This window comes from Leucopleurus acutus (genome assembly GCF_964270905.1).
Source record: "Leucopleurus acutus genome assembly, chromosome: 14".
Taxonomy (NCBI): domain Eukaryota; kingdom Metazoa; phylum Chordata; class Mammalia; order Artiodactyla; family Delphinidae; genus Leucopleurus; species Leucopleurus acutus.
Genome location: NC_139156.1, coordinates 82211354 through 82227738, shown reverse-complemented (window position 1 = coordinate 82227738; position 16385 = coordinate 82211354). Strand labels below are relative to the sequence as shown.

Below are 16385 nucleotides of genomic sequence, written 5' to 3'. Positions count from 1 at the left end.
GACTCATTCCCAGTCTTCTCCTTCTTTTTTTTTTTTTTTTTGTTGTACGTGGGCCTCTCACTGTTGTGGCCTTTCCTGTTTCGGAGCACAGGCTCCGGATGCGCAGGCTCAGTGGCCATGGCTCACGGGCCCAGCCGCCCCGCGGCATGTGGGATCTTCCCGGACCGGGGCACGAACCCGTGTCCCCTGCATCGGCAGGCGGACTCTCAACCACTGCGCCACCAGGGAAGCCCCAGTCTTCTTCTTCTTGATCAATTGCAAGTCTATTTTTCCAGTTCGTTGCTTAGATAAAAAATCTGGGAGTCATTCTTGCTGCCTTTTCCTTCCTTTACATCTCACCTCCAGTCCGTCACATATGCCATTGGCGCCATCTTTAAAACATCCAGAATCTGACCATCTCTCACCACCTCCACTGCCACCACCTGGTTATGGCCCGAATTATTGCAAAATGCTCCTCTTATCTCCAGGCTTCTGCCCTCGCATCCTTTAATCTACTGACGATTAAAGCAGCCAGGGAGATTACGTCTCTCCCTGGCTCCAAACCCTGCCATGGCCCCATCTCACGATCTATCCGCATGCCCTTGTGTGTTTATTTTCTTCTCACTCAGTGGCACATAAGCCCCATGATGGCAGTGGCTTTGTTCACTCCCCTACTTCCCATGTCTAGAACATTTCTTAGCACACAGTAGGAGCTGTGAAATGTTTGAGTATTTGATCGAATGAAGGAAAGAGTGAGGATCTCTATCTACATGATTATTTTCCCAACTGCTAGATGGGAAAATGTTTCCAGTGTTTTTTCTTTTCTTTTTTTTTTAACTTTTTAAAATTGCTGAATCAGAATAATAGATTAATTAAGCCTATCCTAATATTTAAGAGTTGTGATAAAAAGATACTCCTCTTAAGATATTTCTAAATTATTTTCACTAAATGCTTATTCTGCTTTTTTATTTTTAAAATTTTAATTTATCTTTTTATGAAGTATAGTTTATTTGCAATGTGTTAGTTTCAGGTGTACAGCAAAGTGATTGATATATATAGTCAGATATATATTCGTATATATATATTCAGATATATATTCATAGGTATATATATTCAGATATATATATATATATATATATATATATATATATATATACACATTCTTTTTCAGATTCTTTTCCCATGTAGGTTATTACAAGATATTGAGTAGAGTTCCCTGTGCTATACAGTAGGTCCTTGCTGATAATCTATTTCATATATAGTAGTGTGTATACGTTACTCCCAAATTCCTAATTTATCTCTCCCCCACCCCCTTCCCCTTTGGTAACCATACGTTTGTTTTCTATATCTGTGAGTCTGTTTCTGGTTTGTAAATAAGTTCATCTGTATCATTTTTTTTAGTTTCAACATGTAAGTGATATCATATGATATTTGTGTTTCTCTGTCTGACTTACTTCACTTAGTTTGATCATCTCTAGGTCCATCCACGTTGCTGCAAATGGCATTACTTCATTCTTTTTTTGTGGCTGAGTAATATTCCATTGTATATATGTACCACATCTTCTTTATCCATTCCTCTGTGGATGGACATTTAGGTTGCTTTCATGTCTTGGCTATTGTGAAAGGTGCTGCTATGAACATTGGGATGCATGTATCTTTTTGAACAAACACATTGATTGAACTATGAAAGGATGCATCTCCATTGTGAATATTACAGAAGTATGAAAAAAAAAAGGCTCCATCCCCCTCCCAGTACCAATGTCTAGGAGAAGTCCACCCCTGTGTCCTCCTAAGGTGCTTTTCCAGCTAGACATGGCTTATCCCTATTTTCCTTTTTGTTTTTGCAAAATTAGGATCATTCCATACACATTGTTCTACAACTTGCTTTTCCCCCCCTCACTCCACATTTTATCCCGGACTCTCTTTCATATAAGCACATTCAAAATGTTTTGGAACTCACATGTAGTATGGAATCATACAAGCAGGTTGGTTAGAGGGAAGTATTTCGTAAATAAAACATGATTTTAATCATTTTGATGATTGTTACCCCATAGGTTCTAAAGGAGGTTCCCAGGATTTCTGAGGTCTGGCCCTACTTAGACAGAACAACCTCTGCTATTTTAGTAAATAAACCTTAAATCTCATCTCACAAAAGGCACTATACTCTCACAAGAAAAAAATATTTCTTTTAACCCTAGCCCTGTGAAGACGGTATGGGAATCTGCATTTTATGAGTGAGACAATGAAAGCCAGGTTCCAGAGCTGGTGGTCACATCCTCAGATCCCTCTGCTTGTCACTCCTCCCTGTGGCCCTGGAGACTGTTGTCTGTTGTCTGAGGGGCTGATGTGTTATATAACTTAGTCTTTTTCTTTTGTGGCTTCTCTCACTCTCTTTTTAAAAACGTTTTCAGTGTGTTCTGCCAGTGCTAGAAATTTTACGAGTTCTTGAAGAAGCAGTTCAGTCTGGTTCCGTTTCTCTCTCTAAAAACCTTGGTCGTCATTCAGCATATTACAGAGCGGGGCCTGTAGTCCCAGGCTGCATATCAAAGGTAATGAAGTCTCGAGAGTTTGTCGAGATTCATAAACTGCTTAAGCTCCATGCTTATTCTTTATAAATGTAGCATAACTTTGTGATTCCTTTGCAGCTTGTTCTGTCTGGGACCACTTACGCTCTCGCTTGTATAAAGTCATATGTGTTTTCACTAAAGATTAGTAGAGCTGTTCAGAGAAATGCAGGAAAATGAAGTCTTTTAAAAAAGAAAAAAGAAAACGCAAGTATTGGGTTCTTGCCCCACCTTTTGCCCATCTCCTCAACCCCATCCTCATTCCCCTCCAGTTCAAATGCAAGGAGTGAAGCATCACAGGAGGTGTATATAAATTACATGAATGATGAAGTCTGGTGGGGATTCAAGAGGATGAAAAGCTGCCAGAGGCTTGTCGGGGTGGCTCAGCATTTTTGCTTAGGTGAGGTTCATTTGCATAATTCCCAGGATCCTTTGGAGTTCCTTATTTAAACAGGAAAAAAGAAAGCTTTCCATAGTCGTAACCTAAAGGTATCTCTTTCTCTTGACATTGCATTGACATTGTACTTAAGTAAAACCACATTGTAGTAGGTGTGGACAGTCTGCGAGTGGGAAGATTTCTGCAAACTGCTTTTCCCAAAGCTTTCTGTTTGCTCCACATCGGATCTAGTAATATTTAAGTGGTCTGACCTCTTGTGATGATTTAACAGCGTCTAAGTGGTGTGAACATATTTCTGTGTTTCCTCTTAGTTCCTGTTAGATGAAGTTAAATTAGTTTGCTTATTAAGTTAAAAGAATTCAATCCATCACTCATCCTGTATTTATCTTAGGATTGTTCTGGTACAAAAGGGAAAGAACAGAGGGGCCTGACTGTGGACAGACAGGAAAATCACTGTTGGTTAAATGTTCCCCAGCTTAAACCCCTAGAAGAGAGCTCATCTTTTAAGAGAATGGCGGGCATATTATTTATTCCATATAATTATTCACTGAGTTCTCTATGATTGTTTTATTTATATGAGAAAAAACTTTACAGGTTATGAAACTAAAAACCCAACCATTTAAAGAAAAACCAACCAACCAACCCAGAAAAGGCAAGCTCCCTGCACTCCATCAAATCTCCAAGGCCCCGAATGGCTATTTTACAAGCACCTGGGAGTATAATAACACGTGACAGCAGATTAGACCCTAACGGGGTTTAGAAGTCACTGTTTCATGTGAAAACTGAGGTTCAAAGTGATTTGCACAAGGTGACAAGGCTGGCGGATGACCAATAGGGACTGTAGCTCATCGCGCGGAGTCTGGTTGTATGGTGGCCCCCAATCCTGGAGCTCTGAGTTCCAGCCTTCTGCCCTTTCCACTGTTAGAGCATTTGCATGTGACAGTTGCCCTCCCCCAGCCTGGGGCTGAGCAGGGATACAGTCACACTGACCATATTCCGTGGAGCGTCCCAGTTTGCCATCTGTCTCCGTCTAAGAGCTGACTCTTCCTTTTCCTTTTGGAAACCTTACTTGAGATAGTGAATGACCTCAGGCCTCATAGAAATTGCAATTGCTCTTAAAAGAAGCGTAGCGTTGGTATTAATATTTAATGCCTACACTTTGGAGGAACTTGAAACCGCAGTTAGAGGGGAGTGCCCATCTGCTTCCAGCAGGCATGTGGCTCTTAACCAGATCCCCGAGAGGCTGCAGAGGGCCGCCTGTCACCTTCGCCTGTGTTCCTTAACAACGTGCGCACAGTCTCTCAAGAGGGAGCTCCAGATGGTGAAGGAAACTCTGCAGGCCATGATCCTGCAGCTCCAACCAGCAAAGGAGGCGGGAGAGAGGGAGGCTGCAGCTTCCTGTGGGACAGCTGGTGTCCGGGAAGCACCGGCCTGAGGCGTCACAGGATGGGGGAAGGAGGGTGAGTGACTGCGTCATCACCCTGGGTGCTGCGGGGCCTCTCCCACCTCCTCTGCATAACCAATGTGCCCGAAACAATTACGGAGATGGATGTCGCCCAGCAAAAGAGCGGTGCGCTCTCCCGATCCTGAGATCAGGGGGTCTGCAGATTGGAATAGGCAGGGGGAGTGAACTGCCGATTTCCTTATAAATGTTGGTCCGAGGCGCCTTTACTGTCATTAACAGGAGCGTCTTGCACAGGACTTGAAAAATCTTTCCATTTCAGCCCCCATTAGACAGAAGTTGGGGGGATTTCTGCTAGAAAGACGTCTCTTTTCCTGTACCATCTTGCTTTCTGATGCAATTAAAATATCTCCTGATTTAAGAACTTATAAAAAAGAAACCATACATGTCTCTCTTATCATACCCATTACACCTTCCTACAGGCACATGATATAAGGGAGCTAATTAACCCCAGAATCTGGAATTAACAGCTTTTCACCTTAATTTCCCCTGTGATTCTCTATAATCTCACAAGAATTAAGATGAAAAATTCCAAACGATATATATTTTTTAAAGAGACAGACTATCACGTGTAGCCCTCTGGTTGTCCTGTCTGGCGCTGCCTGTCTCTCCAGGATGTGTCCCTGATGTTTCATCAGGACATTCTGAAATTCACCCACAACGAGAGCAGGAAGGGAGTGAGGGGCATGAAGTGGTCAGGGGACGTGTTTAAACATTTAATCCTCTCCTATTTTCCCTTGAACCTGTTTCACTTAGTGTCAGGCAGGACATGGATGTAGAAACCTTCAATGCAGAAGAGTATTCAGTGAGGCAGTGCAGTACTCAGTTCATCAGGGCTGTACTCAGTGAGGCAGTGCCGTACTCAGTTCATCAGTGCTGTACTCAGTTCATCAGTGCAGTACTCAGTGAGGCAGTGCTGTACCCAGTGAATCAGTGTAGTACTCAGTGAATCAGTGCTGTACTCGGTGAGGCAGTGCTGTACTCAGTGAGGCAGTGCTGTACTCAGCAACGTGGGGCACTGCAGGCCCTTCCCTGCTGAGGCAGCCGTGAAACAGGCTGAGCTCACCAGGCAGCGCTCCTCAAGGTGCGCTGAGGAAGGCAGCCTTGAGAGACGCGCCACAGTCGCACGGCTCTCCTTTGGCGTGAGTCCATTTGAGAAGTGTGCCATGCCATCACCCGCTTGGAGACCACGGTGCCATGAGCATATCAGCCTGTGATAATGCTTGGAATGAGGAAACCCTCTTGTTTTTGTCTAACCCCAAACTCCCACGTTTAATGGATCATAGGGTTTTTTAAATTTAAATTCTATTAATATTCCATCAGTCTAGTGCTGTGCAGCACTGCATTCTCCAGGAGTGTCGTGATCCAAACGCTGATTTACATCACTTATGTATGCATTAGAGATGAAACTCAAAACTTTTGCAGTGTTGAGTTAATAATGACTTGCCGCAGTTTGTAAGTGTAATTGACTAACTGGTCTTTTTGTGCTTCTGTCTCATTGATACAGGAGTGAGATGCTTCTGCCTCCATCAGGATCCATGGACACTAGACAATCTCTGTCATTTCCTGAAGCCATGCTGCCGTTTCCGGAAGGCAGCTGGTGCTTTGCTCAGCCTTCCGTGCTGTGCTGTGCTTCCGTCCGGAGATGGCCCTGCTTAAGCCAGCAAGTGGCCATAGTCCAGAGACCAAAGCAAAACACAACATTGTGAATTTTCTGATTGTATTTCCTGCAATGTTCTGTTGCGCATTTAAAAATATATACTATACATACTTTAATAATAGGCATAATTAGTTTGTTCCAGGAATGCTTGGTTTTGCAATGCTGGAGCAAATTCCTGAATTATTTATCATGTCTAAAAAATAATTATGTACTAGTCACATGGCACATGGAATTCTTGAATCCTTGAATTAATTCCAGTGAAGCAAGACTTGGAAAGAGTCAGGATTGTCTCTAATGAATCCCTACTTTGAGAAGTGTCATTTTAAAAAGCCCCACAAGGCATCTTAACAGTCACTAACCCAAGTGTTTTGTATTTACTCAGACACCATCATGAATAATTCTGTGAGGTTATGATGTATTTGAAAACTCTGGAAGCTAATGACTGTCTGAGTGTGCCCCAAATAAGGGTTCTCCGGTGGCCCCAGTGGGCAACATGTCCATCTCCTTGTTGAGATGCCAGATCAAGGCAGGTGAATGACGCTACAGCTCATCTGTGGTCTGTGCTGGTGTCAGAGGCAACCAGGAAGCCTGTACAAGGCCAGGGTGATTCCTCTGGCCACATGACCTTCTCAGGACAAGCCCCTCTTCTGCCACTGTGACCCCAGAAGACCCAGGACTGTGTATCCCAAATCATTATATAGGGCAGTTTCTATCAGGGCAACATAAGAAGAGATCAGGGCTTGAACTTAAAAGCCACAAAGCAATAGCAATAAAAATCCAAGCTTTTATGGAGACAGTGAAGACCACAAGCACAAGTGCAGGTGGAAAATGCTGCCTTTGGGTCTGATTTCACTGTGGCACCATGCGAGAGAATCCACGATAGATTACACGGTCCTCCACGCTGAGATGCTAGCATCCAAATGCCACCCATTTATCTTCCACCAGCCCGAGCGTGTTCTCAGTCAGTGACACTCCCGGTCCCTTGCAGCTTCCTGAAATTTCAACATCAAAATGATCTTCCTCAAATCAGGTGAGCATGTATATCAGTGGTCCCCAACCTTTCGGGCACCAGGGACCGGCTTTGTGGAAGACAATTTTTCCACAGCCTGGAGGTGGGGGAATGGTTCGGGTGGCGATGTGAGGGCTGGGGCGCGGCAGATGAAGCCTCGCTCGCTCACCTGCCGCTCCCCTCCTGCTGTGCGGCCCAGCTCCTAACAGGCCGTGGACCAGTCCCGGTCCACTGCCCAGGGATTGGGGATCTCTGATGGATATCGTATTGGACACTTTTCTTTCTGTGCAGTAAGGCTGGTTTCCCCGCCCCAGGAGCACAGAAGGGCTCACATGTGTGTGCTGGGACTGTCCCAAGACCTTTATAATCATTATCATCTGACTTCTTATTCCGACCTCATGGGGTAGGTGTTTGCACGTGATGAACTCGAGCCTTAGGAGACCAATGAACTTTCCCCATAGCACAGAGCTGCTGAGCCGGGGGCCAGCAGCAGCCTTTAGAGGCAGATAGACTGCTCTTAACTGTGCTCTTCCTAAAGTGCCTTTAATGTCTTTCTGGGACTGTGACCCAAGGAGCTTATTTGTTCCCTTAAGAACTCATGGTCACCGTGGGAGTCCTGACTGGAGAATCAGAGAAACTGAGCCTGGGGAAACCCTGGCTTCCCACACCCCCAGGTGAGCCCCGCTGCTCTGTGACCATGAAGCCTAGGCTCAGACAGCCTTCAACAGACCTACCACCCACCACTGTCCTAACCAACCATTCATTCCCCATCCACCTCAAAAGCCATGCCAGGAACAACCACTTAACTGCCTGACAACAGGCAGATTTTCTTGAAAACCCCCATCTAATCGATATTTTTCAGAAAACAGTCAAGATAGCAACATTGCACTCATTGTTTAATGCCTTCTTGAGAAATGATTCGGTGCTCTTATTTTGAATACCCTCACTTTACTTAATCTTTGAATTTTGTCATGTAATTTATTACTTCATGAAACTTACTTTTCATATGTGAAATTAAAACTGTTATCCAAGCCATGGTGCACCTTTAACATTTTTTTATCTTCTGGAGTGTGGATGACAGAAAAATGTATCAGTTTTCCTCATCTCATCTTTCTGTTACAGGATGATTCATTGTATGGTTACTTACATTGCACCAAATATTTCTAATAAATCAATGCTTTGAAGTTGTGTATGTGTTTACTTTCAGATATTAACCAGTCAGAAAATGATGGAATTTTCTATTCCAGACCCTTTGAGGAAATTGAAAATAACATTACCACTAAGTGGGGAACAGGACAGGATGCCCACTAACACTAGTGGAAATATTTTATTGGAGATACTGGCTAATTCAGTTATGCAAGAAAAATAAATGAGAGTTACAATCTGGAAAGGAGGAGATACAACATTAACAATGACAGATGATGTTGCTGTAAGACAGACAACCTAAGAAAATTAACAAAAACACAAACACAAAATTTATTTACACAAATAACAGCACAATCAACTTACCAAAATCAATAGGCTTTACATATCCAAACAATAATCAGAAAATAAAGTATAAGGAAAGATCTGACTTTCAATAGCAGCAAAAAAGAAAAAACAGCTAGGAACAAATTTAAATAAGAAACGTCTAAGTCTTAGATGAAGGAAATTTTAAGATGAAGAACACAAGAGAAGAATAAAGAGGAAGACACGTGAAACTTTTCAGTAAGAAGTCATCATAAATTGTCAAATCTCTGTAAATTAATTCATAAGTATTACCTGATCCTGAGTCACAAATGTCTAGCTATTCCCAGTATCCATTCTCTGCTTCATCCTTTCAAGCAATTCTTCATCCACGTACTTGAACTACAGATGTACTTACACACTTGCAGAGTTGCCACGTGCATTTATACTGTTAAAGCAGTTAAACAAGGAGGCCATTAGCCCGAGGGGGCTCTAAAGCCCTGGAGCCTACACCAGCAAACCCACAGCTAAGCCTGTAAATGCCTCAAGGTTATGAAATTGAAACCTGAGGATGACTGATCATAAACGGACAATTAGGCCTTGAACTGTAGCCAGTCAATACTCCCTTTTCTTTGCTTCCAGCTTTTCTCTGTAGAAGTTTTTCCTGCTCCTGTTGGTGGTGCCTCCCAACCACTTCTGGTGTGGCACTTCCTGATTCAGATGGATTTTTGCTAAAAAAACCTCTTAAAATGTATAACGTGCCTCAGTATATTTTGTAACAACACCATTGTTGGTAAGAGCAAAAATGGGAAACGACCTAAATTTTCATCAGTGGTAAACTATTTTTGAATAAATCGTGGTACAGTGACACTATGGAATGCTTTGGAGTTGCTAAAAGATCTTTCTACACACGTCTGTTTGCATATGCAGAAATATCACTCCAAATGGGCCCATGTGACTTAGGGAAGAGGGATGGAAGGAGACTTACTTTTCCTGTATCCTGTTCTTCTTTTAAAAATTTGTACCAAGTGCTTATGTTTACTTCCTCAAAAAATAAGTAAGTTCTTTAAGAAAAAAACTGTGAAGAAGTAGTACAATTCTGCAGGCTGTGGAATGAAAACCACGGTCACATAAAGATAGACAAAATGAAAAGGCAGAGGACTATGTACCAGATGAAGGAACAAGATAAAACCCCAGAAAAACAATGAAATGAAGTGGAGATAGGCAACCTTCCAGAAAAATAATTCAGAATAAAGATAGTGAAGATGATGCAGGACGTCGGAAAAAGAATGGAGGCAAAGATCGAGAAAATGCAAGAAATGTTTAATAAAGACCTAGAAGAATTAAAGAAAAAGCACCTAGAAGAATTAAAGAACAAACAAACAGAGATGAACAATACAATAAGTGAAATGAAAAATACACTAGAGGGAATCAATAGCAGAATAACTGAGTCAGAAGATTGGATAGGTGTCCTGGAAGACAAAATGGTGGAATTCACTGCCACAGAACAGAATAAAGAGAAAGAATGAAAAGAAATGAAGACAGCCTAAGAGACCTCTGGGACAAGATTAAACACAACGACATTTGCATTATAGGGGTCCTAGAAGGAGAAGAGAGAGAGAAAGGACCCGAGACAATATTTGAAGAGATTATAGTCAAAAACTTCCCCAACGTGGGAAAGGAAATAGCCACTCAAGTCCAGGAAGTGCAGAGACTCCCATACAAGATAAACCCAAGGGGAAACACGCTGAGACACATAGTACTCAAATTGACAAAAATTAAAGACAAAGAAAAATCATTGAAAGCAACAAGGGAAAAAGGACAAATAACATACAAGGGAACTCCCATAAGGTTAACAGCTGATTTCTCAGCCGAAACTCTACAAGCAAGAAGGTAGTGACACAATATATTTAAAGTGATGAAAGGGAAGAACCTACAACCAAGATTACTCTACCTGGCAAGGATCTCATTCAGGTTCGACAGAGAAATCAAAAGCTTTACAGACAAGCAAAAGCTAAGAGCAATCAGCACCAACAAACCAGCTCTACAACAAATGCTAAAGGAACTTCTCTAAGTGGGAAACACAAGAGAAGTAAAGGACGTACACAAACAAACCACCCCAAATTAAGAAAATGATAATAGGAACATACATATTGATAATTACCTTAAATGTGAATGGATTAAATGCTCCAACCAAAAGACACACGCTCGCTGAATGGATACAACAAGACCCATATATATGCTGTCTACAAGAGACCCACTTCAGACCTAGGGACACATACAGACTGAAAGTGAGGGGATGGAAAAAGATATTCCATGCAAATGGAAATCAAAAGAAAGCTGGAATAGCAATACTCATATCAGATAAAATAGACTTTAAAATAAAGAATGTTACAAGAGACAAGGAAGGACACTACATAATGATCAAGGGATCAATCCAAGAAGAAGATATAACAATTATAAATATATATGCACCCAACATAGGAACACCTCAATACATAATGTAAATGCTAACAGCTATAAAAGAGGAAATCGACAGTAACACTGTAATAGTGGGGAACTTTAACACCTCACTTACACCAATGGACAGATCATCCAGACAGAAAATTAATAAGGAAACACAAGCTTTAAATGACACAACAGAGCGGGTACATTTAGTTGATATTTATAAGACATTCTGTCCAAAAACAGCACATTACACTTTCCTCTCAAGTGCACATGGAACATTCTCCAGGATAGATCACAACTTGGGTCACAAATCAAGCCTTGGTAAATTTAAGAAAATTGAAATCATATCAAGCCTCTTTTCTGAGCACAATGTTATGAGATTAGAAATAAATTACAGGGGAAAAAAACCATAAAAAACACAAACACATGGAGGCTAAATAATACGTTGCTAAATAACCAAGAGATCACTGAGGAAATCAAAAAATACCTAGAGACAAATGACAATGAAAACACTATGATCCAAAACCTATGGGTTGCAGTAAAAGCAGTTCTCAGAGGGAAGTTTATAGCAATACAAGCCTACCTCAAGAAACAAGAAAAATCTCAAATAAACAATCTAACCTACACCTAAAGGAACTAGAGAGAGAACAGACAAAACCCAAAGTTAGTAGAAGGAAAGAAATCATAAAGATCAGAGCAGAAATAAATGAAATAGAAACAAAGAAAACAATAGCAAAGATCAATAAAACTAAAAGCTGGTTCTTTGGGAAGATAAACAAAATTGATAAACCTTTAGCCAGACTCATCAAGAAAAAGAGGGAGAGGACTCAAATCAATAAAATTAGAAATGAAAAAGAAGTTACAACAGACACCGCAGAAATACAAAGCATCCTAAGAGACTACTACAAGCAACTCTATGCTAATAAAATGGACAACCTGGAAGAAATGGACAAATTCTTAGAAAGGTATAGCCTTCCAAGACTGACCCAGGAAGAAATAGAAAATATGAACAGACCAATCACAAGTAATGAAATTGAAACTGTGATTAAGAATCTTCCAACAAACGAAAGTCCAGGACCAGATGGCTTCACAGATGAATTCTATCAAACATTTAGAGAAGAGCTAACACCCATCCTTCTCAAACTCTTCCAAAAAACTTCAGAGGAAGGAACACTCCCAAACTCATTCTACGAGGCCACCATCACCCTGATACCAAAACCAGACAGAGACACTACAAAAAAGGAAATTACAGACCAATATCACTGATGAATATAGATGCAAAAATGCTCAACAAACTACTAGCAAACAGAATCCAACAACACATTAAAAGGATCATACACTATGATCAAGTGGGATTTATCCCAGGGAGGCAAGGATTCTTCAGTATACGCAAATCAATCAATGTGATACACCATATTAACAAATTAAAGAATAAAAACCATATGATCATCTCAATAGTTGCAGAAAAAGCTTTTGCCAAAACTCAACACCCATTTATGATAAAAACTCTCCAGAAAGTGGGCATAAAGGGAACCAACCTCAACATAATAAAGGCCATATATGACAAACCCACAGCAAACATCATTCTCAATGGTGAAAAACTGAAAGCATTTCCTCTAAGATCAGGAACAAGACAAGGATGTCCACTCTCACCACTGTTATTCAACATAGTTTTAGAAGTCTTAGCCACGGCAATCAGAGAAGAAAAAGAAATAAAAGACATCCAAATTGGAAACAAAGAAGTAAATCTCTCACTATTTGCAGATGACATGATACTATACATAGAGAATTCTAAAGATGCCACCAGAAAACGGCTAGAGCTAATCAATGAATTTGGTAAAGTTGCAGGATACAAAATTAATGCACAGAAATCTCTTGCATTCCTATACACTAACAACAAAAGATCAGAAAGAGAAATTAAGGAAACAATCCCATTCACCACTGCAACAAAAAGAATAAAATACCCAGGAATAAACCTACCTCAGGAGGTAAAAGACCTGTACTCAGAAAACTATAAGACACTGATGAAAGAAGTCAAAGATGAGACAAACAGATGGAGAGATATACCATGTTCTTGGATTGGAAGAATCAATATTGTGAAAATGACTATACTACCCAAAGCAATCTACAGATTCAATGCAATCCCTATCAAATTACCAGTGGCATTTTTTACAGAACTAGAACAAAAAATCTTAAAGTTTGTATGGAGACAAAAAGGACCCTGAATAGCCAAAGCAGCCTTGAGGGAAAAAAACAGAGCTCGAGAAATTAGAGTCCCTGACTTCAGATTATACTACAGAGCTATAGTAATCAAGACAATATGGTACTGGCACAAAAACAGATATAGATCAATGGAACAGAATAGAAAGCACCAAAGATAAACCCACGCACCTATGACAAAGGAGGCAAGGATACACAATGGAGAAAAGACAGCCTCTTCAATAAGTGGTGCTGGGAAAACTGGACAGCTACATGTAAAAGAATGAAATTAGAACACTCCCTAACACCATACACAAAAATAAACTTAAAATGGATTAAAGACCTAAATGTAAGGCCGGACACTGTAAAACTCTTAGAGGAAAACATAGGAAGAACACATTTTGACATAAATCACAGCAAGATCATTTTTGACCCACCACCTAGAGTAATGGAAATAAAAACAAAAATAGGGCTTCCCTGGTGGCGCACTGGTTGAGAGTCCGCCTGCTGATGCAGGGGACACGGGCTTGTGCCCCGGTCTGGGAAGATCCCACATGCCGCGGAGCTGCTAGGCCCGTGAGCCATGGCCGCTGAGCCTGTGCATCCAGAGTCTGTGGCACGTGGGCATAAAGGTGGCAGCTCTGTGGCACGTGGGATCTTCCCGGACTGGGGCACGACCCCGTACCCCCTGCATTGGCAGGCAGACTCTCAACCACTGCGCCACCAGGGAAGCCCTTCATTTTAAATCTACATGATAAATTTAATTAGATTATGCCCACACACAGAAACACACATACACAGACACCCAATAGCAGTTCGTTAGTATTAAGCAACAGTTACTCATTATTTTATTTTTCCTATATTATTTTTATTTGTTAGGAACAGCATTTAAAAGAACTTGTTTGAAAAGGTTCATGTATAAACCAATATGTTCATTTTTCCAGTCTTTGTCTACACAAAAACATATTTTCATCGAACTGTAGCTGGTCTGTTTTTTATTCTGCTTTTTACGTTTAAGATGATGGTACTTTCCATTTTGCTACATAATCGTTATAATCATTGTATTTGTTGGTGCATAATATTCTATCAAATTGATCTGCTATAACTTAGATATTCCTATGTCATTGGGCATTAAATCTCTCCAGTATTTTGCTGTTATAGATAAAGCTGCAATGACATCTTCATGCATATAGCTTTTTCTTTCCTTTGAATTATGTCCCTAGGAGAAATTCCCAGGAGTGAGAATACTGGAATAAAAGGTAAGAAAAAGTGCCACATTTAAAATGAAACTTGCATTAGTGAACAAATTGAAGATAACAGCCAGCCCTGCAAGCAGCCCCTCCTCTGCTGGGGGGATCCCCAACCAGGTATTGATTGGTTTCTTCGATTTCATGGTGTTTCCTCTTGTCGTGAATATATCCACGATCGCCACATCAGGCAAATCACAGTTGGGCCGTTTCTACCACGAAAATGAACAGCATCGACTCCGCAGCTGCATCTCACTGGTCTCCGATGCTGCTCTCGTTGGTCTGTGCCCACGCTCTTCTGTCTCCAGATAAAATAAGTAGGGTCCCGCAAAAACCCAGGATTTAAAGACCAAAGGTCTGAACTGAAGTCCTTTCCTACTTGCCAGTGGTCTTCTTGATCCTTTGTTTGAACATCTGCAAAATGAAGTTGATAATAGTAAATCCTGCCGTTTGGGGTTGTGGGGAAAAAAACGCAAAGAAGTCAATGTATATGAAGGACTTTAAAAATAAAGCAACATACACAGGCATTTTAAAATGAGGAAAATTTCTAGTGTAGGGAGTGGACAAAATCAATCTAAGTGGGAAGGCAACCCAGTCAAGATTACTGTGTCCCCCGCAAAAGGGATAACTCCCGAGGTGTGCGTGGCCACTCAGGTGACTCTTGTTGTTGTTAGTATAAAAAGGGGTGTTTCAAGTTGGTGGCTTCGTGCGCCGCTTCCTGCTCCAACTCCCAAGGTGGTCTCAGACGCTCAGGAGAACGTGAAAGGTTGAAATAGAAAGTGCTTTGGAGAACTTCTATTTAATCTACGTGGCCCAGCCTAGCTGAGGGGTAAATACTCATAAACACCCAAGGGTCTTTCTAAAGCATCCTCCCCAGTGCAGATCTGTACATGAACCTGACCCTGGCTTTGCATGCCCAGAGCCAGAGCACTCTCCCTGCCTGACCCCCACCCACTTCACATCCTCGGCCCCAGAGCCATGTGGGAATGCAGATTCCAGGCACCTGCGAGATACCCCAGCTCTCGGTCTCCTTCCAAAGATGCATTTCCATGCCTGTCCCCTTGATTTGCCATGCTTTTTATCTCCACCCCACCTCAACCACACATTTCCCTAACTTTTCCTAATACTTCCCCCCTTGGGGCTTTGAGCATTTAGATGTCTTTTTCTTACCTACTTTATTTGCATTTCCTCTTTAGAGGGGAAAGAAAAAGTGGCAGTTCCTGATGACTTGAGAGCTCCCGGGCGAACTCAGTGATTCGAAAGCACCCTCCTCATTTGCTAACCTTGAAGGGACCCTGGCTGGGGCTGTGGCATTTATCTCGCCTTCAGAGGGCACTTCTGCTCTCAGCAGGACAACAACATCTGTAACAACCGCACGGCCGCAGACGCTGGGAACGGAGACTCTGCTTCCCCAGGAGCCTCTGTAAATACAAACCCCGCGCCAAGTCTTTCTTCACCGGGACGGAAGTGTCTGATGCTTTGTGTCTGCCCAGAGCTCCTTCCTTTACAAGTAGAATGAGTAAGTCCTCCTTGACAGGAACACGAGGGGACCCGGAGAGACCTTGATAATACACGCTGTGTGCAAAGACGCTGCTGGAGGTTGTTTTAAAAAATGAAGATGCCCAGTAGTGGGATTGCTGGGTCGTATGGCTAGGGGGAAGCAGCCGCATAGCACAGGGAGACCAGCTCCTGCTTTGTGACCACCTAAAGGGTGGGATAGGGAGGGTGGGAGGGAGACGCAAGAGGGAAGAGATATGGGGATGCATGTATACGTATAGCGGGTTCACTTTGTTATACAGCAGAAACTAACACACCATTGTAAAGCAATTATACTCCAATAAAGATGTTAAAAAAAAAGAGTAGCCCCTGCTCGCCGCAACTAGAGAAAGCCCATGCACAGCAACAAAGACCCAATGCAGACAAAAATAATAATAATAAAAAAGATCTTTATATAGGGAATAAAGATCTATAATG

General features: G+C 41.8%; 1 protein-coding gene across 1 annotated transcript in view; it reads left to right on the top strand.

The window, feature by feature from the left end:
- Nucleotides 1–4375, top strand: part of DISC1 (DISC1 scaffold protein) — a gene marked incomplete at both ends in the record, with an annotated part of 349074 nt that extends 344699 nt beyond the window's left edge. The window contains one exon of the mRNA XM_082854973.1: nucleotides 4238–4375. Coding sequence (XP_082711099.1) covers nucleotides 4238–4375 — 138 coding nt within the window. The remainder of the gene's footprint in view (nucleotides 1–4237) is intronic.
- Between the last annotated feature and the right edge of the window lie 12010 nt (nucleotides 4376–16385).